The 27,679-nt window shown below is 45.3% G+C and overlaps 1 protein-coding gene across 3 annotated transcripts in view; it reads right to left on the bottom strand.

Annotated features, from left to right (window-relative positions):
- ddhd1b (DDHD domain containing 1b) overlaps positions 1–27,679 on the bottom strand; it is a 59,149-nt gene that overhangs the window by 29,522 nt on the left and 1,948 nt on the right. For all 3 annotated transcript variants that reach the window (XM_070986866.1, XM_070986864.1, XM_070986865.1), the window contains 10 exons: positions 27,328–27,504; positions 26,412–26,540; positions 23,733–23,880; positions 23,528–23,637; positions 22,974–23,080; positions 18,580–18,836; positions 14,623–14,698; positions 13,854–14,003; positions 13,494–13,558; positions 13,040–13,218 (listed from right to left, as the gene is read on the bottom strand). In XM_070986866.1, the coding sequence (XP_070842967.1) occupies positions 13,040–13,218; positions 13,494–13,558; positions 13,854–14,003; positions 14,623–14,698; positions 18,580–18,836; positions 22,974–23,080; positions 23,528–23,637; positions 23,733–23,880; positions 26,412–26,540; positions 27,328–27,504 (1,398 nt within the window). The remainder of the gene's footprint in view (positions 1–13,039; positions 13,219–13,493; positions 13,559–13,853; positions 14,004–14,622; positions 14,699–18,579; positions 18,837–22,973; positions 23,081–23,527; positions 23,638–23,732; positions 23,881–26,411; positions 26,541–27,327; positions 27,505–27,679) is intronic.

Here is a 27,679-nt window from a genome sequence, read left to right as displayed (position 1 = left end):
CTCTGTGCTTTGTCGTCTTGCAGGTTCCCATGGACAGTGGCTGAATCTGGATTGTGGATTTCAGCTGCGTCTCCTGCCTTGGCCCTGCCTGACATCCACTGCAACTGCTACTGCTGTTATTACATCCACTGTCACTGTTACTGTGACTGCATTTCTGTCTCTCTGTCTCTGTCTCTCTCTCTCTCTCTCTCTCTCTCTGACTGCTTTTCTTTCTGTCTGTCTGTCTGTCTGTCTGTCTGTCTGTCTGTCTGTCTGTCTGTCTGTCTGTCTGGCTGTCTGTCTGTCTGTCTGTCTGTCTGTCTCACTCTCTCTCTCTTGCTCTTCCTCTCTCACCCAACCGGTCGAGGCAGATGGCCGCCCACCCAGAGTCTGGTTCTGCTCGAGGTTTCTGCCTGTTAAAAGGAAGTTTTTCCTCGCCACTGTCGCCAAGTGCTTGCTCATGGGGGAATTGTTGGTTTCTTTGTAGATAAAAGAGCTTGGTCTGTACCAGCTCTATATGGAAAGTGTCCTGAGACAACTTCTGTTGTGATTTGGCGCTATACAAATAAAATTGAATTGAATTGAATTGAATCCCCTTGCTCATGCTTGTGTTTCACGCCTCAGCGCCGATCTCCTGGTCCCTGCCTCGTGTTCTCCAGCCGTCTTGCCCTCGTGCAGCGCTGTCATTATTTCATGAGTTTCGTTTCCTGCCTGAGAGCTAACCCGTTACGGAGATTTTTGTTCTTAAGTGTCTGTCGAGTTGTTCTCCAGTGCTTGTTGTTCTTTTGAATGCCTGTGTGTGTTTTTTTCCCCCAGCAGAGTTTTTTGTTGCCATACCTGTGACTGTCGAGTTCTCTCCAGCACCTGTGTTTCATCCAGCCTGTTAATTTTATCCCCGAGTGGAGATTTTGGTTTTTTGCAGATGCTGTCGAATTTCTCTCCAGCATTTGTTTTTGCCTTTTGCTTGTGTGCTTTCCCTTAACAGAGTTTTGTGTTTTTTCATTAGAAGCTGTTGAGTGTCCTCCAGCAGAGACTGCCCTCTCCATTCCTGTTATATTGGCTTCCTCAGTTGTTTATTCCATTTTTGTTGTTACTTTTCTAATAAACTGTGAAAACTGCTTCTCTGCATCTGAGTCCTGCTTCCAGAGTCTATCACAATTATGGTCTTGTGTGTGTTTCTATAGAACTTTATGAGAACAAAAATATAGCACAGGAAACTTACTGAGTTGTTAAATATAGCCCCACCAAACTATTAGTAGCATGTTACCTGGCTAACATGTGGCATCTGAAATGAGTGATGGTGTGGTGTGCTGGTGTGATGTGTTATCAGTGGCAAGGAAAACTGCCCCACCAACACATCTGGTATCCACTTTTCAAAAAAGTGGACCGGTGTGCAGCTCTCCGTACTTTCATTCAGGCCAACAATTCTCAGATTCTGATGTTGACTTTGGTTTTCGAAGTTTTCCAGACGATCTAATGCCTTCTGCAGTTCACCTTCCGGTGCTTGTGCCGCCGACTCGTCCTCGAGATTTGAGATGCACTGCTCGGCCATTTCTATTCTATGTATTAAGCTGTCAAGTTTCTCCGAGACTTCGCTAACTGGTTTAATTAATTATTGGTTTAATCCAAACTAAGTTTGTCTTGTTGTTCACTTAACTCTTTGTTGTTGGTGGAGTCAGTCCCGGACACTTCATCATCCTCCAGTTCCAGCTCATCATTCAGGTTATCAATAACTTTTATAGCATTAGCTTTAGCTTCCTTTTTCCGTTAGTGTTTCTTCTTCTTGCTCAGTACAGGGTGCACAAAAAATGTATCAAGTGACATTAAAATTCTACTGTGCACCTGACGGGTCCTTCCACTGGTACAAAATTGTTTAAAAAATAAGTTTTATAGCAATCCTGCAGGGAGCTGATAACTTCACGTCTGTTCTAATGTGTGCATCACGTCACCCCCCCCAAAAGAAATTCTTGAGGTCAGTGAGTACTGGACTATTAAGTGATCACAAAGTTTCAGCTGAAGCTGAAATATCACTGATGTAACACTCATCGATAAGACAAATGAAGCAGCTAGTGTTGAGTCAGAGAGACGAAACAAGCAAAAGAAAAACACAAGCAACAAAGCCCCAAAGATAAATGAGTTACAGACAGAGGTACAATCAGCTGATGTGGTGAAAGAACAGAACAGAAAAGTAAGTAAGGAAAAGTATAACTGACACCCAAGGGACCCCCGCCAAGCAAAAAGAAGTGAACCCTGGTGGCACTGTGGAAACACTGTTGCCTCACAGAAGGTCCCGGGTTCGATTCCCGCCTGGGGTGCTGTGGGCGCTGGGAGCATGTCTTCCACCATGCCTTTGGTGCCTGCTGCCCTTTATCTCTAGGAAAGGGGCCTTTCTGTGTGGTCTGCATGTTGTCCCCATGTTCACCTGGGGTATCCTCCATTAAAGGAAAAAAAAAAAAAACACTAAAAACATGCAAGAAGATCACCACCTGACCAATGGTGACAAGAAGAGACTCCAGGTGCTGCTGTCAACTGGCAGCCCACCGCTCCTGGTCTTTCCAGGATGGGTCAAGCCCAGAAGAAATAATTTCACTGATGCATGGCATGTGCATGTTGTGTAGTTGTGTGTTCACCGAAGCATGGCATGTGCATGTGATGTTGTCGTGATTAATAAAGTAAAGTATCTTATCTTATCTTATCTTATCTTATCTTATCTTATCTTATCTTATCTTATCTTAAGTGTGGACTGTCAAGACACCTCTCAAGGGGCTGTGGAGGACAAAAGACTCTGACAGTGAATTCTGACAGTATGAAAGTCACAACTCACATATTGACCAGCCTGAAATGTTCACTGCCCAGCTAAGTGGAACCAGCTGATAAGGTGCACGAGCTTCGGTGTGATAGAATCAGGCAGTTACAGAAAAGCAGGAAAGTCGAACAGTTTAAAGGTGCAACCTATGCCAGCCATCTCTCACTACATCGCCAAGCCAAACTCAAGGCCCTTATCAGGAAAAAGTGCACTGTGGACTCTTTCTTTGAGGGAGTGGCAACACAAGCTCTGTGGGATACAGGTTCACAGGTCACCATTATCAATGAAAGATGAAGAGATTCCTGCCTTTCACATGTCCCATTGTGAGGTATGCATGAACTCCTGGATAAGAATGGAAACCTTGTTGGCAGAGCAGTGAACCAGACAACCATACCCTTCACAGGCTGGGTTGAGCTGAAGTTCAAACTGGGATCCAGTTAAGGGCCCCAACCAGAGCTACTCGTTCCAGTGTTGGTTTCTAATGAGCCAGAAGTTGCAGAACCACCGATCATAGGCTACAATGTGATCGAACATCTGATGAAGAACAGTATGGAACAGCATCCAGAAGTTACACCTGCTGTGGTAAGAGAAGCGTTTTCCATTGACTGTAAAAATTAAATGCATTGATCCAGCTGGTACAAAACTGACCAAAATGACAAGGAGGGCCTGGTGAAGGCTGGAAAATTAAAGACTGTGATTCCAGCTGGCCAGACCAAAGAGGTCAAGTGTACTGTCAGAAGAGGCCCCCTCTCCACTAAACAGGGCGTCCTTTTTGCACCAGAGGAGATCCAAAAGTGGCCAGAGGGGTTAAATATTGCAGAGACACTTATCTGCCTGCAGAAGGGGAACTGGTCTTGGGTAACTATCCCAGTCATTAATGTCAACAACCTTAACATTACTCTCAGCCCTCACACAGTGTTGGGGCAGTTACAACAAGTCAAGGTGATCTATCCAGCAGATGTCCAGACCAGCCAGTGCTACCCCAGTTAAGACAGCCACTGCTACTGCTAACTCTGCTAAGTCAAAACTGGGCTAGCGCTAACTCTTACTCAGAAACCCAGTAAAAACAGTCAGTGCCAGTGAAAACACAGCTGCAGCTTCAGCGAGCCACCAGGTGGAACAGGGACAGTCTAACTCATGTGTATAGCAGTTGTGGGATCCCCCAGCATCTGTGGATCACTGACCCCAGATCAAAAAGATGGGAGTTTGCGTCTCTGCGTGGATTATCGGGAGCTCAACCAAAAGTCAATCCCAGACTGCCATCCCATCCTGTGAGTACAAGATGCACCGAGTATGGTTCTCGGTGCTGTACCAGGGCAAGGCATATCATCATGGTTTCCTTGAAGTGAGCAGCAGACCACTTACAGCCTTTATAACACCTTGGGGCCTGTATGAGTAGGTAAGGATCCCCTTCAGCCTGTCCTCGGCCCCAGCAGAGTTCCAGTGCAGGATGGAGGAGTGTCTGACAGGTTTGGGGGACGAAACTTGCCAGCCATATTTAGATGACAATCTTGTCCACAGTAAAACCTTTGATGACCATCTGCGTGACCTAAAGGAGGTGTTACGTTGCTATCAGGCACATGGTGTCAAACTAACAGCAAGAAAGTGTGAAGTATTCAGAGACAAAGTGAAATTCCTGGGAAGGATTGTACCCAAAGATGGCTACTGGATCCTGCTGAGATAGCACCAGTACAGGCACTAAAAGACCACACACCTGAGATTGTGAGTGACCTGAGGAAAATGCTAGGCTTCCTATCCTATTACCTTCCTTACATCCCAAACTTCTCATACATTGCTAAGCCATTATACAGTTTGCTATCAACTGAGAAGACACCAGGCAGCAGGATCCAGATGCCAAATACAAGGAAGAGCAAAGGAAAACGCAGCAAGTCAGATCAGCTACCATCTAGCCAGCTGATCACCTGGACAGAGAAACACCAAGAAGTGCTCTGTCAGCTCATTGAGTACTTGCTGAGTCCACCACTCCTCAGCTACCCTGACTTTGAGAAGCCGTTTGTGCTGCACTGCGATGCCTCTCAGGAAGGGCTTGGTGCAGTATTGTACCAAAGGCAACAAGGCAAGCTGGTTGTTATAGGATATGGATCGAGAACCCTAACTGCTCCATAAGCCAACTACAACCTCCATTCTGGAAAGTTAGAGTTTTTAGCTATGAAGTGTGCAATTTGCAAAAGGTTTAGGGAGTACCTGTAATATGCGCCCTCATTCACAGTCTATACTGAAAATAATCCCTTAACGTATGTACTGACCACAGCAAAGCTGAGCACCACAACACGCCGGTGGATTGCTGAGCTTGCAGACTTTAAGTTCACAATAAAGTATCACCCAGGCAAAGTCAATGGAGGTGCAGATGAGTTGTCGTGCTTGCTACTCAACATGGAGCAGTTTATGTGCACTCTGAGGAGATGGGGCCAGAAGTAATAACCACAGTCACACAAGCACTCCAGCTGAACTCTAAGGAACATGCACCCTGGTTGTGCCCAGCCACCATCACTGCAGCGTGTGCTGAAGTAGAGCAAGTAACATCTCCAGTGGCAGAGATCCCTATTGAGGATCTAAAGAAAGCTTAAGAGGATGATCCAGTCATCAGCAAGGTTTGGCAATATGCTATGACAAGTCAGTGGCCTCACCTGAAAGGGAGAGACCGTAGGGATGACCTATCTGTCCTAGTAAGGGAGAGTGGTTGTACGTCAGTGAGGGCGGCATTCTGCACAGGAAGTCACCAGCTCAGGCTCAGCTTGTGTTACCTTCAACTTACCATCAGCTGATTTACAAGGAAATGGGACATCTCGGAGTGGAGCATATGCCTAGTCTCATACGAGATCGCTTCTACTGGCCCACATGCAAAGGGATGTGGACCATTACATCACAGAGGTGTGTAGCTGCCTGAAAACACCCAAACAAACCCACAGTCAGCAGGAGCAGAACAAGACACCTCATCTGACGAAGCAGACGAGGATGTCCCGGTGCTGCAGTCTTCTTCTTCAAGAAAGTATCCTTTTTGACAAAGAAATGCACCTAAGACACTCATATATGTTATCATATATGACATGTTGGGTCAGCCATTAGTCTCACATGGACACATGTAATGTTCAAAACTAAATAAAACAAGAGGCAAGTTCACAGCCACATGTTGAGTTTAATGAGATACCAGCTTATTTGAAAGACAAGTTCCTGAAAATGTATTGTAAATGTGATTAAAAGTTGATAATCCATGCAGTACAGCATTTAAGTTTATCTGAAGTAATCTGAGTTCATAGATGGAGTGCCAGAGGCCAGACCACTGATATAGGCCACAGGAATATATGTGAGGCATACAGTAGTACATCTTGGTCTGTGCACTGGGTTATGGACTAGAAATTGGGGTAAAAAACCTTTCAGTCTGAGATACGTAACCCGCTTAGGTGGCGGAGTAGCATTCCAGATATCACCTGGCCAGTGAAATCTGTACATATGAAAAGGAAGTTATATGTCATAGGAAAGACTGTTGCTGTCCAGAAAGTATCCCTGAAGACTGTCTCCTGTGTAACCTGCTGTCATAACTCAGTTGAAAAAATTAGGACTCTTGAGGACCCCCCCCACCCAATTTTCATTTAACACTATTATGCTTTGTCTTTGTCAACTGCTACTACTGTTATTACATCCACTGTCACTGTTACTGTGACTGCATGTCTGTCTGTCTGTCTGTCTGTCTGTCTGTCTGTCTGTCTGTCTGTCTGTCTGTCTGTCTCTCTCTCTCTGTCTCTCACTCTCTCTCTCTGACTGCATTTCTGTCTGTCTCTCTCTGTCTCACTCTCTCTCTCTTGCTCTCCCTCTCTAACCCAACCGGTCGAGGCAGATGGCTCCCCACCCAGAGCCTGGTTCTGCCTGAGGTTTCTGCCTGTTAAAAGTAAGTTTTTCCTCGCCACTGTCGCCAAGTGCTTGCTCATGAGGGAATTGTTGGGTCTCTGTAGATAAAAGAGCTCGGCCTGTACCAGCTCTGTATGGAAAGTGTCCTGAGACAACTTTTGTTGTGATTTGGCGCTATACAAATAAAACTGAATTGAATTGAATTGAATAGATAAATGTTATTTTGTATTTTTTAACACTGACATATGTTATTATGCAGAAATCACCTCAGTATATTGCAGCAAGTGTAAACAGGAAGCTACAGATTTAATTCTCTACTGTGATGGTTAATACTATAAATATGGAGAAGTTCAGACAGGCACGGATGACAGCTACAGAGGGTCCTTTTGGGGGCACGACGTACAGGCGCACATACGTCTGAGTGAGTGAGTGAGTGGACTGAGCAGGAAGTGTGTCAGTAGCTAGGTGAACGTGTCTGTGTTTTTGCACCTGTACCTGAAGAGAGAACACATTAAAGAAACTTGTTAAAACTCATGCATGCTTGGAGCCTCTTCCTGTCCAAGTGTGCAACACACACACCAACAGGTTTTTGCCAACTGTAGCTGGGACCCTGCTCTTCTGTCCTCTGCAGCTGGGAGTCAATGGAGCAATGTGCGCTCATCTTTACAGCCAACAACAGAACACTGCGTGTGGCGCCTCGACATTATGATTCCTAACACAGTGCTTTAGATAGCGAAATGGCGGATCCATGAGAAGGTAACACTGTATCTGGTGGGTGGAGAGACATCGTACTTATGCCTTGATGGGAGGGGAGATGGGGAGGGGACTGGTGGGTGGGAATTTGCAAATGTGCCCACTTGTTAGGTGGCACGGTGGGTCAAGTGGTAACACTGTTGCCTCACAACTAGAAGGTCCCGGTTCGAATCCCGCTGTGGGTGCTGGTGGCGTGTCCTCCACCATGCCTTCAGTGCCTGCTGCTCGAGGAAAAAAGGGCCTTTCTGTGTGGAGTTTGCATGTTCTCCCTGTGTTCACCTGGGGTATCCTCCATAAAATGTACCCCCACTAAAAACATGCACGAAGATCACCACAGGCTGCACGGTGGCGCAGCAGGTAGTGCGTGTGCCTCACAGCAAGAAGGTTGCCGGTTCGATTCCTGGGTCAGGCCTTTCTGTGTGAAGTTTGCATGTTCTTCCTGTGCATGCGTGGGTTCTCCCCGGGTTCTATGGCTTCCTCCCACAGACCAAAAACATGCTCATTAGGTTGATTGGTGACTCTAAATTGCCCCTAGGTGTGAGTGTGAATGGTTGTGTATGTATGTGCCCTGCGATCAGCTGGCGACCGGTCCAGGGTGTACCCCGCCTCCCGCCCATTGACAGCCGAGATAGGCTCCGGCCCCCCCACGACCCCGAAAGGGATAAGCGGCATAAAAAATGGATGGATGGATGGAAGATCACCACCTGACCAATGGTGACAAAAAGGAACTGGGCGCCACTGTAGGCTGTAGGCTGGCAGCCCACCATTCCTGGTCTGCCGCAGAGGAAAGACTTACCAGGATGGATCAAATGCAGAGAACATAATTTCATGAAGCATGGCGTGTGCAGTCTCCCCCCATGTCTGTGTGTGCTGTGATTAATAAAGTATGTCTTAAATCTTAAATTACCTCTGTAGCTCCTCATGACAAATACTTTCTACTTCACTGGGCTCTATAGGTCACTTTTCATAATTGTACCTGTAAAGACAAATGGAAAATAGAACGTATTTTTACTGAGTTTAGACATAAATACCCAGTTAATGTGAGAAAAAAATGTGAAAAATATAAATAATGTTGGCAGTATTTACCTGAGGAAAACATCATAGAATACTTTTTTCTTGATTGGCGATGCTCATTTCCGATTTCAGAATTGCTACTTGAACATGTGCGCTGATCAATCAAAACTCACTATGACATCACCCATTGTTTTGTGGACTACTGTTTTGGACTTTCAAGTTTGGCATTATGGTCATCTTTGTTGTTTGGAGCCAGAAGTAACCATATTTGGACAATAGGGAGGAGTTAGGAGTTAGAGGAGTTAGAGTTATGTTTGTCAAATCTTAAATAAAATTGATTTATTTCTTGGGCCAGGGATATGTCTGAGGTGATACCTTCCAATGCCACCTTTTTCTTTGTTTTGTCATTTGGACCCACCATTATTTTGATGCTGTCCCATGCTGAGCCTAGGAGGTTATTGTTCTGAGTTTATAGTCCCATTTCGGCGGTGTTCGGGAAGATTAGATCTGGAGGTGGCCTAGAGTTCGCTGGTTGATCGAACTTCAGCAGATAGTCCCTGCCGCATAAAATCAGAGACTTAGGCTACGTTCCCACCAAACGAGATGAAACAAGATCGCGCCGCAAGATTACATACAAAGTCAATGCAAAGACACGATTTGAAGCGTCATTTTGCCGGGCGGCGTGATGGACGCAATTGCGCGGCGCAAGGGGTTTTTGTACCAGCATCAAAACTGGAGCGTCTGGCGTGACGCGATTTCATTTGAGGTGCGATTAAATAATTTTCATCGCGTTTGGTGGGAACGTAGCCTTAGAGTTGCTGCACCAGGCTTCCGTCAAATGGGAAGTTTCCCACAACAGCACCAGCAGTATCCTTCCAACAGTCCATTTCATTGTGACCGATCCGGAAAAACGATCGCTGTGGGGCTAATTATCCATGGAAGTTGCAGATATGCATTAAAACTGCAGTCATGAAAGAGCACTTGGATAACTTTAAAGAGAATACTAACAAACAGACAAACCATCAGGCTACTATGCTTCCGGTCGCTGCGTGCGCATACGCCTATCCATCTTCATCTTGATAACTGCAAGATCTACCACAGATAAATGTCAATGATGCACTTTCACGAAGAATGGCTTGAAGTTGCACATTGTTATGTCCAAAATTACAAGAATATTAAAAATGACCCAGCACAAACAGGGTGTGTGTGAGGATGTTATGCTACAAGTCCATGAGGAAGTCAGACAAGCCCCATAGTCTGAGAGTAGGATGAAGATAGCAGCTTTTATTTGTTAATGTTTGTTACCATTTGGCCAACCACGTTCCTGGGGAATTAGGTATTTTCACACATTAGAGCCAATGTAAAACCTGATCCTTAATGTGAAAGAGCACTAGATGTGCAGAGTTCACTGTTGTCTTTTTTGTACCTGTTCTGTTTATGAGTTCTTGTTGTTCATTAGTATGAAAATAAATGAACTGTATAAGAATTTGTAAGTATAATTTCATGTGCCAAGGGTGGTTTTGGTCCCAAGTACAGAACTACCACAACACGGAGATTACTTATATCAACTTTAATCTCAGACTTGGCACAGGCAGATATAGCAGTTATAGCCACACAGTTTAAAGTTCAACTTGGTCAGAGTCTCTCAGAATATTAGCAGCTGCAAAGCACCAAGTGAGTCGGGGACAGTGTTCAAGGAACTGAAGAATAAACGGCTGGATGGAAGTGGAGCAGGTAACCTCAGGCAGATGGCCAGAGTGCTGAACTGATAGAGGGAATGGCCCAGGAGATCTAACCAGAGGCCGGCAGTGAAGGTTGAGCCCCTCTGGAAGTCAACGGCAAAGGCGAAAACCCTCTGGAGGCCGGCAGTGAAGGTGAAGCCTATGGAGGCCGGCAGTGAAGATGAAGCCTCTCTGAAGGCCGGCGGCAAAGGCAAAATCCCTCTGAAGGCCAGAGACGAATGCAAGACCCCTCTAGAGACTGGGAACAAAGACGAGACCCCTCTGGAGGCCGGCAGCAGAGGCGGAACCCCTCTGGGAGCCAGCGATAAAGGCGGAACCCCTCGGGAGGCTGGCAACAAAGGTGAATCCCTTCTTGAGGCCGGCGGCCAAGGTAGAATCCCTCTGGAGGCCGGTGGTGAAGATGAAATACCTCTGGAGGCCAGAAGATGACTGCAGCTCAAGCTCAGAAGATGACTATAGCTCTGGCTCAGGAGATGACTGCAGCTCTTGCTCAGGAAACGACTGCAGCTCTGGTTCAGGAGATGGCTGCAGCACTGACTCAGGAGATGGCTGCAGCACTGGAACTGGAGAGGTGTAGACTGGGATGCTGGGCAGCTGGACTTCAGGGATGCTGGGCAGCAATAAGGACGAGGAGCTGGGCAGCGGTGTGGCACAACATCATCATTTGGAGCCCTGCTGCTTTCTTGTAGAGCCCAGATCAGGTACGGGACATGGTTGGAGACTAGCAGAGCTGTGGCTACCCAACTCAGAAGCTGGAGCTGGCTGGAGGCTCTTATCGTGTCCATCATTCAGCTAACAAGGAAACAGGAACTGGTGTTGGCCGAACCACCGAAGGGGAACCAGGAGCAGGTGGTGGGCGGATCATCAACCGGAAACCAGGAGCAGGTGTCAGTCAGGCCACCAACCTTGGACCCGGAGCAGGTGTCGGCTGAGCCGCTGACCAGAGACCAGGAGCATGTGTCAATTGGACCGCCGGCCGATTGGGGACCAGGAGCCCCTTCGGAGGGTTGGACCCCCATGGTGCTGGACAGTGGAGCCTGGGCAGGGATGAGTACGAGGAGCTGGGCAGTGGCATGGCATGACATTGTCTCCAGCCCCGCTTCCTTCCTGTAAGAGCTGTCTTGATGGCCAGCTGTGTCCCCCAGAATGGAAACCTCCAAAAGTAATCCCGCAATAAAGTGTAATCTGCTGTGTCCCTGACTGACCAGACTGTACTGTGACGAGGGGGGGTTTGCTGAACGACTACAACATGGAGATTGCTCATATCAAATTTTAATCTCAGACTATATCTGCTATAAATATATAACAGATATAGTCATACAGTTTAAAGGTCAACTTGGCAAGAGTCTCTCAGAATATTAGCAGCTGCAAAGCACCAAGTGGAACTCACACATTTCAGGCGGATTGAGGCGGATTCAGAGTCTCAACACCAAACAAAGACCCAAGAAATGCGGGGTAAGACTCGTGGTCAGGGGCAAAAGGCTAAGATATTTACTGGGGAACAGGAGAACAGGCATGGTCGGAAACAGGCAGGTGCAGCAACAAGAGATCAGTTGATATGACATTGCTGGAGAGTCTTGCATGGAAACAATGTTGAAATACTGCACTGATTGCTATGAGCCTCAGGTGTGTCAGCAGGTGAGCGGGCAGGTAGGCATGGCTGGGTGTGGAAAAGTACTAATGGCACAGGTGAGCAGGTGAGGAGACAATGGCTTGTTTTACTTTCTTTTCTTACATTAGGGGCTGAAAGACTTAAACTCTGTTGAGCTGGTGCATTACATAGCTGCATGTGTGGCTGAATCAGTGGTATTCAAATTACAAATTTGGTGAGTGTTCTAGATTCAAATATACCTGCCAGCTGTTGCCCTATGCTTCTAGGGCAACAGCATTTTTAAATACAGATAACCCTGGTAAAAGTAGATGAATGTGATGGCTGGGGTTTTTGGTCACTGTGTGTTTTCTCTGTCTATGACTAATACAGAATGATCTATGACGTTTCCTTGTTCACACCCACAGCAGGTTGGAGCAGGAGAGAGAGGCGGGCCGATCTACTAGGGAAGAATGCTCCAGAGTCGCACCTGCACCTCATCAGATAATCAACCCGGCTTCTTAAGCTGCCTCGTGCTTCACTCCTGTGCCGGACTATTCTCTCTAGTGTGCGGCTCTCGCCTGGTGTTTCTGCTCGTCTCTCGATCTTGCTCCTCCTGTGTGCATTATTTCCTAATTGCTGCTGTTTTTTCACTGTGAGATTTCTCATAGTCGCCCTTGGTTTATATTTTTGTAGTTTTGCATCCCGGTAATTTTCTGGTGAGTTTTGAGTTATTTTGCTACTTTGTTTGGATCTGTTTTTCCCCTCTGTGGTGATTCTTAGTTCGTTTTTGCTTGTGACCATTTTCCCTGGTGAAGGAGATTTTTGTTTATACTTTGTTTAATAAATATCGAGTGTTTTTTATCTCTGCATTTTGGGTCCTGGCCTTCCTTGTCACCGATCCTTAACAATGAGTTTCCTTTCTCATTGTCAGTAGCCAAGTTTGCCTTGGCTAACTACTGCAGTCACTTGACCCAGAAACAAATTCCAATTGTACCCTTTCCCACTCAAGATGAAAGCCAGATGTGAGTGGGTGTTGGTGGGTTTTTGTCACACATGTTTCAAAAACATCTTGTCTATCAGCAGAGGAAGCACCTACTCTATCTCTCTGCTCAGATCAGGTACACAATGAGCATGTGGCAGTTGTGACTAAATGATCTGATTCTTAGTCAGGTTTCACAACCATTGTATGCCTTTTCCTGTTTTCTTCCATTGGTAGCTCTTAACCATGAGAACAAACTAACCACTTATTAGCCATGCATCTAGCCATAATTATCCCTGTGTGCTCACCCATAATGCTGGCCTTGCCCAGGCTGGTGATGGACTCTCCATAATGCCGTCGGGCCTGGGGTGGGGAGGTGCAGGGGCTGGGGATGCTCTCTGAGTCTGAGACAGATGTTATTTCCTTTGGTAGGTTGAGCAATGTGGGCCGGATTTGATCATACGGTGTTGGACTGGTGGTGTTATACCTGAACATCACATTAACGTCAGCCTCAGGTCACTGAAACATGTCGTCCTCATTCTGTCTTCAGCTATAATGTCATTAAACTAGGAATACTGTAGCTTCAATCAGAGTTGGGTTATATAATAACAGACTGTAACAAATAATTATCACTGTTTAAAGCTTAGTATACCATTGCTGCTGTTTATTGTTAACTCATCACAGTGTCTACTGCTGATAAAGTCAAAGGAAAATTCATTAATAACTAGCATATTATCTGTCATATAGAATCACATGACTTACCAGTGGATTTGTACAGGTGTAATGTTACTGTAGTGTTTCAAGATAAGAGGTTCCAATCTGTACGCCTGAAACAAACAAAAAAATGTTTGAATGGTTCAGATGGTTCAAAGTTTCTCGCAACATTAATTCTTATTAATTGTTTCATATTAATATAATTGCTAACTTGTCAATTAGTTTTCTTTTTTTTTTTTTGCCATATACTGACAGCACTAGAGACTTACATAGTACCCATTGAAAGGTTTTGTTTCTGTTTTCTACAATCATCGCTGTAAATCTGACAAGTGGATGTTTATAAAAGTAGGTGATGATTGTGATATAAGCAGGATAATAACACACTCAGTTGTAGGTATTGGAGCTCACCACGGGGTCTGTGGGATGGAATATGTTGAAGAGGCGTTTGCAGATAGATGTGGGGAGGATGTGGTCCTGCACACCATTGTTTCCAGGCCGGATCCCTCGCAATGCCAGGAAAACAGCCAGAGGGGAGCCCATGCAGAAGAAATTTTCAACCTACAAAACAAAGAACAGGGTAAATACAACATGAGAGAATAAGAGACAGTCCCCCCTGAAAGGATGAACTGCTCCTTCTAACGCTGTTCATTGGCTAGTTACGGAAAACTACGGCTGTACTGGGCCAATGTGTAAACGTTTATGAAAATGTCCATGCACACTGACCAAACCTTATTTAAACAGCAATCTAAAATAATCTGTGATCATTTTCAATCAAAAATGTTCATGTGCAATTTACATGATCGCACACTAGCTAGTCCACCTGACTCTTCATTCAATAAATAGCCAATAGCCAATAAATGCAAGCAGGAATCAGTGAATCTAATGGCTCTCTGGAAGGTAGAAACAAACAGTCATTCTTTCACATTTTTCCAAGTCTGCAAATGTACTGAATTCTTAAAAATGTTAATAATTAATAATTCATTGCACACCTTATATACATAATACTCAGGTCTAAGAAAACTAATTCAGAATACTCCGTATCAGTATGTGTTCATCCTAGATTCCATGCTTGTGAACCTTTGAGAATACTTAGAGCTTGAATTAGGGGGTTTGTGTTGGCGGTGGATGTGGACAACTGATGAAAGACACAGTACAGTCCAACAATTTTCAACTTTACCTTGAATTTCAAAGCTGGCACTGTGACACAAGATGAGGTCTGCAGACCCTGGAACTGGTCCTCCAAATCCCTCAACCTGGATGATTGACATTATACATGCATTAAAATTACTCCAATGCTAGGCAGTTACATGCTTGCTGGGCAGTCTTACAGTGAGAGTGATGTATTTTAATAAAATCTTATGTTATGGCAAATGCAACTGGAAACTCAAATCCAATCAAAATGTTACTTTATTGTGGGAGGTGCCACTCCCTGCAACATACTACTTTCTGTAATTTTGGTGACATGCAGTAAGGTAGTGCTAGCCTGATGCAGGAGAGGCTTAATACTGTGAGGATCCGCTAGAATTGTCTGCTCCATTGACAGTAAGCATGATAAATGCAGGGGTTTTTTACTACAATGCAGTGTAATATTCAGGCAGCATCCCTGTTCATTCTCTTCTGATCAGGCCAGAGTTCATTTCGTTCTCGGGTTGTTGCGAGGCAAAGCGCTGATGTGGGCTGAGGCATTTAATGCTAATGTAAGCATAAGCACGCTTTCCTACAAGGCAGACGCAACTCAGACTGGTTTTTGATCACCCTAATCACTCTGGCAATACATCCAGCCGCCTTCTGAGCCATAGGCAGAGTTCTCATCTCACAGCTGACTATACCGTGCAGTTCCAAATGCTGGCTGCTAATGCAGGTTGGACACCCACTGCACTACACAGCGCATTTATCCAGGGGCTCAGCAAGCAGCTAAATGACAAACTGACCTCTCGGGATGAACCAACCGACCTGCAGACATTAATCAACCTTGTTATCAAGATCGACAACCACCACCGGGAGAGACGGATGGAGAGATCTGCCCACCATCCTTATCAGGGACCATCCACGCTCCAACTGTTCCACACCTCCTGAAGCCGCTAGTCGGGATGAGCCGCCATGCATGCCTGCCAGCCGACCTGTGGAGGACAAGCCTATGCAGCTGGGGAGGACTCACTTGACACCCGCTGAACGCCTCCACAGGATCCGGGCAGGTGAGTGCATTTACTGTGGGCAGATGGGCCACCTCCTGCCTTAGTGTCTGCTGCGGCCAAAAGACATGGCTCATCAGTGAGCATGGGGGTACTGAAGAGCCCTATCTCCCAAAATTCCCCATCAGCAAAACCCAGTAAGTTCCAAGTGCAGGCTTCTCTTAATGTAGGAGGGGAAGTTTTTTCATCATTCACCCTAGTAGATTCCAGAGCGGAGGATAACCTGCTGGACGAGCTAACGGAGCTAACGAAGACGATCAAGGCATACACTCTTAATGGCAAGATCCTTGCCGAGGTAACGCACCGCACCACTCCTGTTCACATGCAGATTTCAGGTAACTACCATAAGGAGATCTCCTTCCTGATTATTCAGGCTCCTCACTTCCCATTAGTGCTTGGGCATCCGTGGTTACAGTGGCTTCAGGGAAAGATACTGGGGTGGAGCTCCCACTGTCATGCTCTTTGTCTCCGCTCAGCTAGCCCTCCTGCTGGAGGAGTCTCCAGTTCTGTCTCTGCTCCTTCTGAACCTCCAGATCTTTCCAGAGTTCCCTCGGCTTACCATGACCTAAAGGAGGTGTTCAGCAAAGTGTATGCCCCATCTCTGCCCCCGCATCGGCCCTATGACAGCACCATCGATCTCACCTGGGTGCTCCTCTCTCCACCAGTCGACTATTAGAAAACAGGCTGTTTGTTAAAGCAGAGAAATGTGAATTTAATGTGCCGTCTGTCTCCTTCCTTGGGTTTGTCATCAAGGAGGGAAGCCTTAAAGCTGACCCAGAGAAGGTGAAAGCAGTGGAGCAGTGGTCGGTCCCGGAGAGCCGAAAGGAGTTGCAGCGGTTCCTGGGGTTTGCCAACTTCCATCGAAGGTTTGTCCAGGACTACAGCAAAGTAGCTGCCCCTTTGACCAAGCTGACTTCTACCAAAGTGAAGTTTAGCTGGTCAGATGAGGCAGACAAAGCATTCAACGCTCAAAAAAGACTATTTACCACCGCTCCGGTACTGGTCCAACCCGACCCTAGTAAGCAGTTTATAGTGGAGGTGGATGCCTCAGATACCGGGGTGGGGCAGTACTTTCCTCAGCGCACTGGAGCTGAGAAGTGCTTGCACCCCTGTGCCTTTTTCTCCTCTCGCCTCTCCCCAGCAGAGAGAAATTATGACATGGGAAACCGGGAACTACTGGCTGTCAAACTTGCGGTGGAGAAGTGGTGATACTGTCTGGAGGGGACAGAGGAACCATTCATTGTGTGATCATAAAAACCTGGCCTATATCAAGACCAGCAAAAGAGACTGAACTCCAGTCAAGCCAGGCGGGCCATATTCTTCAGTCGTTTCAACTTCACTCTCACCTACAGACCGGGATCCAGGAACACCAAACCCGGCACCCTTTCACGCAATTTGGACAGAGAGCCAAATGCAAGATGACCCCCGATACCATTCTGACTGCCAATCGGGTGGTGGCTGCCCTCATCTGGGATATTGAGGGTGTGGTTCAGGAAGCCCAATGCCAGCATCCGGACCCAGGCAATGGCCTGGTTAATAAACTGTTTGTTCCTCCCTCAGTCCGCTCACAGGTCCAGCACTGGTCACACGCCTCTCCTGCCATCCCGGAACCAACCACACCATCTCCCTGCTCCATCATTCCTCCGTCACTCCTGGAAGGAAGCCTGAGCAGCTCTTGAGCGCACCCAGAAGGCCAATCAGCGCTCCGCAGATTGACACAGGAGCCCAGCCCCTCCCTACCAGCCAGGTCAGTCAGTTTGGTTATCCACCAAAAATATCCCCTTACAAACTGATTCCCATAAACTGTCTCCCAGGTTTATTGGTCCATTTCTTATAGTCAAGGTGATCAATCCCAGTCAGTGGTCCTCAAGCTCCCAGACTCGATGAGGATCCATCCCACCTTCCATATCTCCCAGTTAAAACTGGTGTACACCAGCCCCCTGTGCACTCCGACCGAACCCCTGCCACCCCCCCAGCTCATCGACGGGGGCCCTGCATTCACGGTTCGCCAGTTAGTGGATGCCAGGAGGCGAGGCAGGGGTTGGCAATACCTGGTGGATTGGGAGGGGTATGGCCCTGAGGAGTGTTCATGGCTGCCCCGTTCCTTCATTCTGGATTCCTCCCTCATCAATGATTTTCATCGTAACCACCCCAAGAGAGCTGCTAGGATGCCAGGAGGCGTCCGCTGAGGGGAAGGTACTGTGAAGATCTGCTAGAATTGTCTGCTCCTAGTGTTCTCTGTTTCCCTTTTCCCCTAGTGTTATGTGGTTGTCTGGGTGTTTCTCTGCACCTAGCTGCCTCCGCCTCTCCAGCAGTGCACCTGGAGCGCATGAGCCTGATTAGGGCTCAGTATTTAAGGAGGACGCTGCGCTAGAGTGGGCGCTGGATTATCCTGATCTCTCCCATGAGTTTTCCAGTTTTCCACTGTGCCCAGTGAGTACTTGCAGTCTATGCCTAGATGCAATCTCAGTATTTTGTTGGTGGCTTTTTTCTTTTGCCTCACCTGTGTTTCGTTTGTTCACAGTGCCTACCAGCCATGTTCAGCCTTTGCCCAGCCTCAGCCTTTTGTTTGTCTCTCCACTTGTTAAGTGCGCTTTATGTTTCTTATTTCCACTCCTTATCAGTGCACTTTTTGTTATACTTATTTTTAATAAAATTGATTTTTCTTTTTCTTAGTCTTGTGTCCTGGCCTGTATATTGAGTCCAGTTGCTTATTAATTAGGGCCAAGCTTAACAGAATACATTATGAGTAGGAATCAGTAGGTGGAGTTGGAATGAGTATCAATTCAATTCAATTCAATTCAATTCAATTCAATTCAATTCAATTCAATTCAATTCAATTTATATATATATAGTGCCAAAACACAACAGAAGTGGGTTTCCATATAGAGCAGGTACAGACCACGCACTGCCCTGCTCCAGAACAATAAATAGTTCAGGACCTGAGGCGTGTGAGTCTCAGCTGCTCCTGCAGGTGGCGCTCGTCATCACTCGGCCAACGGACCTTTGTCTCCTCTGGGTCTGGTGCTTCTTGATGATGAAAGCGAACAGGGTCCCAACCTGTCATGATGTCGAAAGTGATAACACAGCCCAGCGAGTGCGACACTATGGACACCTTCCCATTTTTCTCAAAGTCTGGATTCCGTGAGCAGAAGAGTGAGTATAGACGATTCAGCTCCAGAGTCAAACCCCTGGTGATCTACGTACACACAGGCACACAACAACAACAACAACAACAACAGACAAATGCAAATTTCTGATGTTATTTGCCTCTGTTACTATTCTTAATTGTGTCAGTAAGATTCAAATAGTTTTGGTTATGGTTGATACTTTATTGTCTTGATTAATCATCTGTTATTTCACAGTCAGGTAGTAGATCATAATTCAGTGCGACATAGCCAGAGGCCTGTACCATAAAGCTTGATTAACCTGGCCAGGCTTCCTCTTACTTATCGGGCTTCACTTAACGAGACATCCGCCCTCCGGATTTTCGGTACCATAAAGCCGGCTATCAACTCACTAATTCAATTCAGGCTTGTCCAATCTAGATCTGTGCGTGCTCACATAAAAAGGGCGGAGTTTGCTGCATGCGACCAATCGCAAACATGGAAAAATCAGCCCGAGCCACATATTTCACTACGGAGGAGCAAACAATAATAATTAATAAATACGAGGAATACAAATCAATAATCCAGGCAAAAAGCAACACAGTTGCAGCTGCCAAACGGCGCAAGGATTGCTGGCAAAAAATCGCCGACTGTGTCAATGCGTAAGTTAGTGTCATTATAATATTACTTCCCCACTATGACTGCACTTGTATATCTGACTACAGTAACATTTGTGTGTTCCATAAATGTATGTGTGTATGAAATTTTTCGATATGGCATGTGATTGTAGCCTTATTATTTCAGATGCAGCCCGAGTGGAGCAAAGAGAACATGGGAGCAAATCAAACATAAGTATAAAAATATACTTCAAAGTGGTCAGTACGCTTACTATATCTTATACATGTAGCATATGTATATGTAGGCCTACATGTTGGAGGCTATATACAATACAATATACAACGGCAAACATCCCAGGGCTTAGTCTACATTATGCAAATTACACATCAACCTTGCTTACCTGGTCATAAAAGCCCTCTTTGATGCATTGCGTGGGCAGGTGGCCGGGAAACACCACGAATGCATCGACAAGCTCAGTCAGGGCCCCCGCGACTTTATGAATAGCTCTACATACTGTGTTTTTCCCGAGGTTTTCGGCATCGCCAACAGAATACATAAAAGTACCTATGAATGAATGAATGAATCCATGATTTACTTAAACAAATAATTGATTAATGGCATTTTATCTGTGGCTTGCTTGTAACCCATCCAACGAGGGATTTAAAGACATCATAATAATTACAAACATCACTAAGAAATATATTACCTGTGGCAAAAAACCTCAGTGCAATGCACACTGTCTGCGGGACTGTCAGCGCGTGGTTGCAGTGCGTTACATTACTGATGTAAGGCTCCAGCAGCTGACAGATGTATTGTCACCCCTCTCCCGAAAACCTGTACCTTTCGTACAGTGATTGTTCAGACAATTCGAACCGATTACAGCAATCTCTAAATATTCTCTCGCACCTGAGTGCTCTTCGCACAAGCTGTGCACCAAGATCCACCGGGTTCTCATAAAACGGACAGGCCATTTTCCAAGAGAACTGATTGGTCAGTAGGTGGGGCTTTTATACCTGCTGAGCTCTTATCCTGAACTTATCCTGCTCCGGAGCAGGTTAGGTGTTCAGCATAGGTTACCACAGCAACGTAGCCCAATAGAAAGTAAGCCACCTTTATGGTACCGAAAAGCCAGGGTTAAGCCTGAAGTTATCTCGCTAAGCCGTAATCCAGCTTTATGGTACAGGCCTCAGGATTTAGTTGTGCCAGAGGGGAGTTGATATGACTAACACTATAGATCAAGGCTTATCTTCAGGCTGGATGTCTGAGATACAGGTGCTGGTCATAAAATTAGAATATCATGGAAAAGTTGATTTTTTTCAGTAATTCCATTCAAAAAGTGAAATTTGTATAATGTATACATTCATTTCACACAGACCGACATATTTCAAGTATTGACTTCTTTTAGTATTGATGATTATACCTGACAACTAATGAAAACCCCCAATTGAGTATCTCAGAAAATTAGAATATTGTGGAAAAGGTCAAAATTGAAGATATCTGGTGCCACACTCTAATCAGCTAATTAACTCAAAACACCTGCAAAGGCCTTTAAATGGTCTCTCAATCTAGTTCTGTAAGCTACACAATCATGGGGAAGACTGCTGATCTGACAGTTGTCCAAAAGACGATCATTGACACCTTGCACAAGGAGGGCAAGTCCCAAAAGGTCATTGCTAAAGAGGCTAGATGTTCACAGAGCTCTGTGTTCAAGCACATTAGTAGAAATGCAAAGGGAAGGAAAAGATGTGGTAGAAAAAAGCGCACAAGCAATAGGGATAACCGCACCCTGGAGAGGATAGTGAGACAAAACCCATTCAAAACTGCGGGGGAGATTCACAAAGAGTGGACTGCAGCTGGAGTTAGTGCTTCAAGAACCACCACTCACAGACGTATGCAAGACATGGGTTTCAGCTGTCGCATTCCTTGTGTCAAGCCACTCTTGAACAAGAGACAGCGTCAGAAGCGTCTCACCTGGGCTAAAGACAAAAAGGACTGGACTGCTGCTGAGTGGTCCAAAGTCATGTTCTCGGATGAAAGTAAATTTTGCATGTCCTTTGGTAATCAAGGTCCCAGAGTCTGGAGGAAGAGAGGAGAGGCACAGAATCCACGTTGCCTGAGGTCGAGTGTCAAGTTTCCACAGTCAGTGATGGTTTGGGGTGCCATGTCATCTGCTGGTGTTGGTCCACTGTGTTTCCTTAGGTCCAAGGTTAATGCAGCTGTCTATCAGGAAGTTTTGGAGCACTTCATGCTTCCTGCTGCTGACCAACTTTATGGAGATGCAGATTTCATTTTTCAACAGGACTTGGCACCTGCTCACAGTGCCAAAACTACCAGTACCTGGTTTAAGGACCATGGTATCCCTGTTCTTGATTGGCCACTGACTCCCCTGACCTTAACCCCATAGAAAATCTATGGGGTATTGTGAAGAGGAAGATGCGAGATGCCAGACTCAACAACAACGCAGAAGAGCTGAAGGCCACCATCAAAGCAACCTGGGCTCTCATAACACCTGAGCAGTGCCACAGCCTGATCGACTCCATGCCACGCCGCATTGCTGCAGTAATTCAGGCAAAAGGAGCCCCAACTAAGTATTGAGTGCTGTACATGCTCATACTTTTCATGTTTATACTTTTCACTTGGACAACATTTTTAGAAATCCTTTTTTTGTATCAGTCTTAAGTGATATTCTAGTTTTCTGAGATACTGAAATTTGGATTTTCATTAGTTGTTAGTTTAAAATCATCAAAATTAAAGAACTAAACATTTGAAATATATCAGTCTGTGTGTAATGAATGAATATAATATACAAGTTTCACTTTTTGAATGGAATTACTGAAATAAATCAACTTTTCCTTGATATTCTAATTCTATGACCAGCACCTGTAGTCTTAGGCTGAATCCCATTTCACCCCTTGGCCCTCCCCCTTGGCCCTACCCCTCCGTTTTGCGCGTTCACGTGGAGGGGTAGGGGTGTCCCAATTCCCATTATGACGAAGTGGTAGGGCTATGTACCCCTCCAAACGGAGATTTTTCCGAGGCACACTCCAAACGGAGGGGTACGACAGATTTCTCAGAATGCCTTGCAAGACCGGTATTTTCTCCATGAACGAAGTTTTAAAATGTACGAAAACCACTTTATTGTCTATTTTAACGTTGTTTCAATGTGTTGTGGTCATTTTCCTCGTAAAAAAAAACCCCGAAAAAAATCGTTTGTAGTCAAGGCTTCAGTTACGTGGTTACCGTTGCCAGGCTGAATGCCACTAGCGGTGCTCTAGTGGGCAGCCTGATAATCTGCAGTGATAACGTTATCAATAATAACTTTGGCAACCTCGCTGCTGGTATTCAGTTACATTGACAGCGTTATGGGATACAACATGCAGGAATGTCATACACAAATCGAATGTGACAGTAGCATTAGCTTGTCGCATCTGCCTACGTAAGAGGCAGCGGCGACTACTGATGACGTACGCGATTGTCGAAGGGGTGTCTCAATTCGGAGGGGTTGACTTTCGGCCCTACCCCTTGGCACTCCGTTTCAAGGGGCAAAGGACAAGGGGTAGGGCTAAGGGGTAGGGGTAGAAAAGAGAAATGGGATTCACCCTTTGTCTTACCTCGTCTCTGTACAGAGGGCTCGTGTAGTACATGATGTCCATGGCACTGCTGTTAAGCATGTCTCTGAGACCTCGCACTTTGTCTGGGGTGATGGAGTCCACCGTGTCTGCAGGACAAACAAACAAAAGCATCCAAAACAGCTGTCAAACAGAAAATTACTTATTTGTTTATACAGTTTCATATTCTTGTGGAAAAAAACAGTGATTCTGATCTGCAATATAAACACATATTTTCATGTTTTACAATGACCGTAAGTAGATGTTGATGATGAATAGGTCTGCCTATCTCTCCAGCACTTTAGTCTATAACTTGATAACTATTGATATTTCATAGACACATAGTATCTGTTCTAATGATTTAGGGGATGCCGAGACATCATCTCTAGCACCAGTTTGGTATATGCACGAGCCAAATTATCACCAACTCATCTTATAATCTAACCATACAATTTGCTGATCAATTCACTTAGGTGAAAATGACATTTTTGCCCCCATACGGCCCCCGCCCCCCGCAGCTTTTGTTTACAATGGTTGTGAGTTGAGGTGCAAGATACCTCCATCTAGGGCCAGTTTTGACCTCCACTCCACAGGAAGAAACTCTACATGCTCTGTGGTGCGATCAGAGAAGTGTTTCTCCTCCATCTTTCTGGCAGCATCTCTCATCCTGGACAGCAGCCAAGACAAAACAATTACTTCCAGAATTATTCTGATTCCTTTTCAATTCTCTGTACTCCCACTGGACACCTCATAATATCTCACATGCTGGTGTTCCTAATGATTCGGCCCTGGTCCATCTTCTGGCCAATGCCATGCACCACGAAGACGATGTGTGTGGTTTCAGGTGGGGTGTCCTCAGGTGCTGCCTCTTCCACATATCCCCGATGGAGACGTGTCCCACTGCTGGAGGCTGAGGACATGAGAGGGAACATTACTACCTCAGTTGATGTGTTCCACTGCATTGTGCCCGTGTTAAGTCAGTATTCTGACCCTGACAGCTACTGACTATTTAAGTGATAGAACCATTTTTCCCGATGTAACTAAAAAGTCACGGAGAGGCTGAGGTCAGGTGAACGAGTGGTTTTATCAACTATTAGTGCCACTGCCCATACCCATGTGACCCAGCCCTCTCAATAATCACTGCAAAGAAATTATGGTATCATTAACACTTACAAATAACAATACCAAAGTATACAAATGTTATTAATATCAAAAACATATTTCTTTCTAAATTCATTCATAGCTCCTACAACCATCAACAAAGCAAACTTTATCTTTTTTTCTGATACCCCTATACATCACAGATAAGTGCATTACTACGTTATCAGTTTTGTTTGTGCCAGAGAGAGAGTGAGTAGAGAGCTCTTTTTCTGCTTTGGATGTAATGTGTTGGACAGACCTCCTTACATAAGCACACTTAAGAGCTGATATTCGCTACAACATTCAATCTCAAAGATCAGCACGTACACAGCTAAATTACATGTGTTTTGATGCAGTACTTATCTGAACACAGGATTACTTTGAATAATCCACAGAACATGATGTCGACACTTTTCATAGAAGTTACTTCAGTACAAAGTAGCTACAGTGAAGACCGTTTAAAGTGAGGTCTGTGAATTATCTAGGGATACTGTTTCTGGAAAGAGTTGTTGCTCTTTTCTGACTGTAATTTTTCCCTGCTGTAAGGGCCGACAATAACATTTTTTTGTCATTTGGATTAACTGAGCCTTTAATTCAGCTTTTCAGCTCAGAAAGACACATTATCTGTGGCCAAAAGTAATTTTAATAATCACTAAACATGCAGCGATTAAATGGCTGTACAATTTAAAAAGAAATCAGCAATAAATCACTATCAAAAGAAATGCATACGTGAAAGATGTAAAGTACTTTCTCGTACATTCATCTCGTACAAGTAACACATTTGTTACACACTTAAATACACTATTCACCTTTTCACATTTTGACATCATGTGACCAAGACGACGCCTAACAATTGATCAACAGTACCTCACCATTGCAAGGCTTCAAATAGGATGCTCTCAGAGGGAAGTGGCCACTGAGCCTATAGTGTCGCAGAGTGTCATCAGCCGGTTGCAATAGAGATACAGAGAGACTGGAAGAATTACAGAAAGGCATAGAAGTGGACATCCTTTGACCACATCCCACACTGATGACCGCTTCATTGTGAACAATGCCCTGTGGAACCAGATGATGAATGCCACTCAAATCCAGGCACATTTAAGGGAGGTGAGAGGCACCCAAGTGTCATGTCAGAACATTTGAAACTGTTTACATCAGCTTGGCCTGTGTGCTAGATGACTTGCAAGGGTACCTGACCACACCACCAGGCATAGGCATCATCGTCTTGCATGGGCCAGGGAGCATTTACACTGGACGAGGGACCAGTGGGCCTAAGTGTTGTTCTCTGATGAAAGTCGATTCACATTGAGTAGAAATGATGGCCACTAAAAATGTTGGAGAGCGCTATGTCAAGGACAGCGCTATGCATCAGCCACTGTTGTCACCAGACAGCGTTTGGTGGTGGTGGCGTTACAGTGTGGGCAAGTGTGTCTATACAGAACTGCCCTACATTTTGTGAATGGTACAGCGACAAGCCCATACTACCTGAATAAGTGCCCCTGCATGAACAACAGGGGCCTAATTTCATTTTCATGGATGACAGTGCTCCAGCTCATCAAGATTGCATCCTTAGGAAACGGCTGCTGGAGACTAGGGTACCTCAAATGGAATGGCCTGCACTTTCTCCAGGCCTGAATCCCATAGAAAACCTATGGGATCAGCTGAGTCACCGTGTAGAGGCTCATAACTCTGTACCCCAGAACCTCAATGACCTGAGGGCCGCCCTTCAAGAAGAGTGGGATGCCATGCCTCAGCAGACAATAAATCGACTTGTGAATAGCATGAGGCATTGTTGTCAAGCTGTAATTGATGCTCAAGGCCACACGACAAGTTATTGAGACACTGACATTTTTTGTTGTGGTATACCCACCACTGTTTTGGCTTTTGTTTCAATAAATTGTTTAAGATGAGGAAATCACCATTGCATGCTTCTACTTAAATGCCCTGCTTTCATGATATAATATCACTGTAGCATGAACTTTTTACATTTTCTATAAATTTCACCCGAAAGTCAAATATCCCTAACTTTTTGTGAGTAGTGTATCTTATCTGTAGCAAGACAATTAATCAAATTCTTTTAAGTTGCTCTCCTCCCCCTAACTCTGACCACACCATACTTCCCTGTCTGCAACATGGTTTTAGTCCCTTGGTGACCCTTGAGCTTTTGTTTTCTTCCCGTTGTGTAATATTTTTTTCACCAAGTCAACCTTTTAACAGAGTTTCTCATGGAAGCGATGGACTAAACAGGACATTCCATCAGATATCTTCTCTTGTGCATGTCATGTGACATTTTTCCGTTACCTTTAGAGAAGCCGAGTTTCTGAGTGACGGTGCGTGCAATCTTGGAGGTAGTGGCATCACTGTACAGGTACACCTCATCCACACTGTGCCAGTCCACATGACTCCTGCTCAGCTTGAGACTGTGAATAGCTGGGAGACAGTCACACAGTGATTAACAGCTACTGACAAACTTCATAAAGCATAATTAACTTACGATTCCCCATGAGGGTGTGGAGAATGTGTGCCTATCTGTGTGTGAAACTCCATGCCTTTGAAATACATATACAAAAGTCATGATACAGACTATACACACAGTCAGTGTCTCCTTCTCTCTCACATGAGATACCTACTGGTTCAGCTGGAATCAGGGAAAATAACATCACCTGACTGTTTTTGTGGCTTCTTCCAACACATTCTCACTTCTCAATTGTCACATATGGACACAGAGCTCCTTGGTGTCAGTTTTTAAGGCATTGGGTACCCGTACATCATGATTTGACAACGTACAGGGCTCTGCAGTGAAGTTAGCAATAATAAATGCACTTTGGTTAGGTTTAGGCACCAAATCTATCGTGGTTTGGCTTAAAATAAGTACGTTAGTTTCTTATGTGCTTTAAGTTACTTACAAAAGACATCAACCTTCACTTTAGGTTTTACACTGGACACAAACCATGGTGGCCTGGGTGAAAGTTGACACATCCACCCGCTTCACCTTCCTTCCTTCAAAAGCAGACTTTTCTCAGTATTTATACTATGTCATTTGATGAGTTGGGAATAAGAACAGGCTGTCTATAGTCTATTGGACTACCCAGCACAATCAAAAAAGATCCTAAAGGAACCCAGCGTCTTAAAAGGTCTTGTCGTTTGGTCAGGATGCCTAGAACTAGTATATCTTTCTAGGTCTACTTTCTTCCATGCTCTCTTTTACATTCCTTACCATCCTTGCTGTCCACTGTGGTGGTCACCATCTCCATTTCATAGGTGTCCCTCATCTGTTGTCCCCAGAAACGGGCGAGGTGCTCAGTCTCAATGAGGTCACTCTCGTCCTCCTCCAGGGGAAGCCATGTTCCATCAATGAACCACTGACCCCTCATCACCGGAATACGGTCTTGCTCTGAAAGACACCACAAGATATTTATTACTATTTGAAAGATTGTGTTGCCTCTGTTTGTTTTATTTAATTCCGTCTTAAACAGGACAGGAAACACACAAAGATAGAAAGTGGGGCCCAACTCATAACACATAGAGTGTAAAAAACCGTGAATAGATTTATGTTAGTTTGGCAATAA

Source organism: Chaetodon trifascialis, chromosome 19, assembly GCF_039877785.1.
Source record: "Chaetodon trifascialis isolate fChaTrf1 chromosome 19, fChaTrf1.hap1, whole genome shotgun sequence".
In the NCBI taxonomy this organism is placed as follows: domain Eukaryota; kingdom Metazoa; phylum Chordata; class Actinopteri; order Chaetodontiformes; family Chaetodontidae; genus Chaetodon; species Chaetodon trifascialis.
The sequence above is the reverse complement of the archived record's forward strand: the minus strand, read 5'-3'. Positions and strand labels throughout refer to the sequence as shown.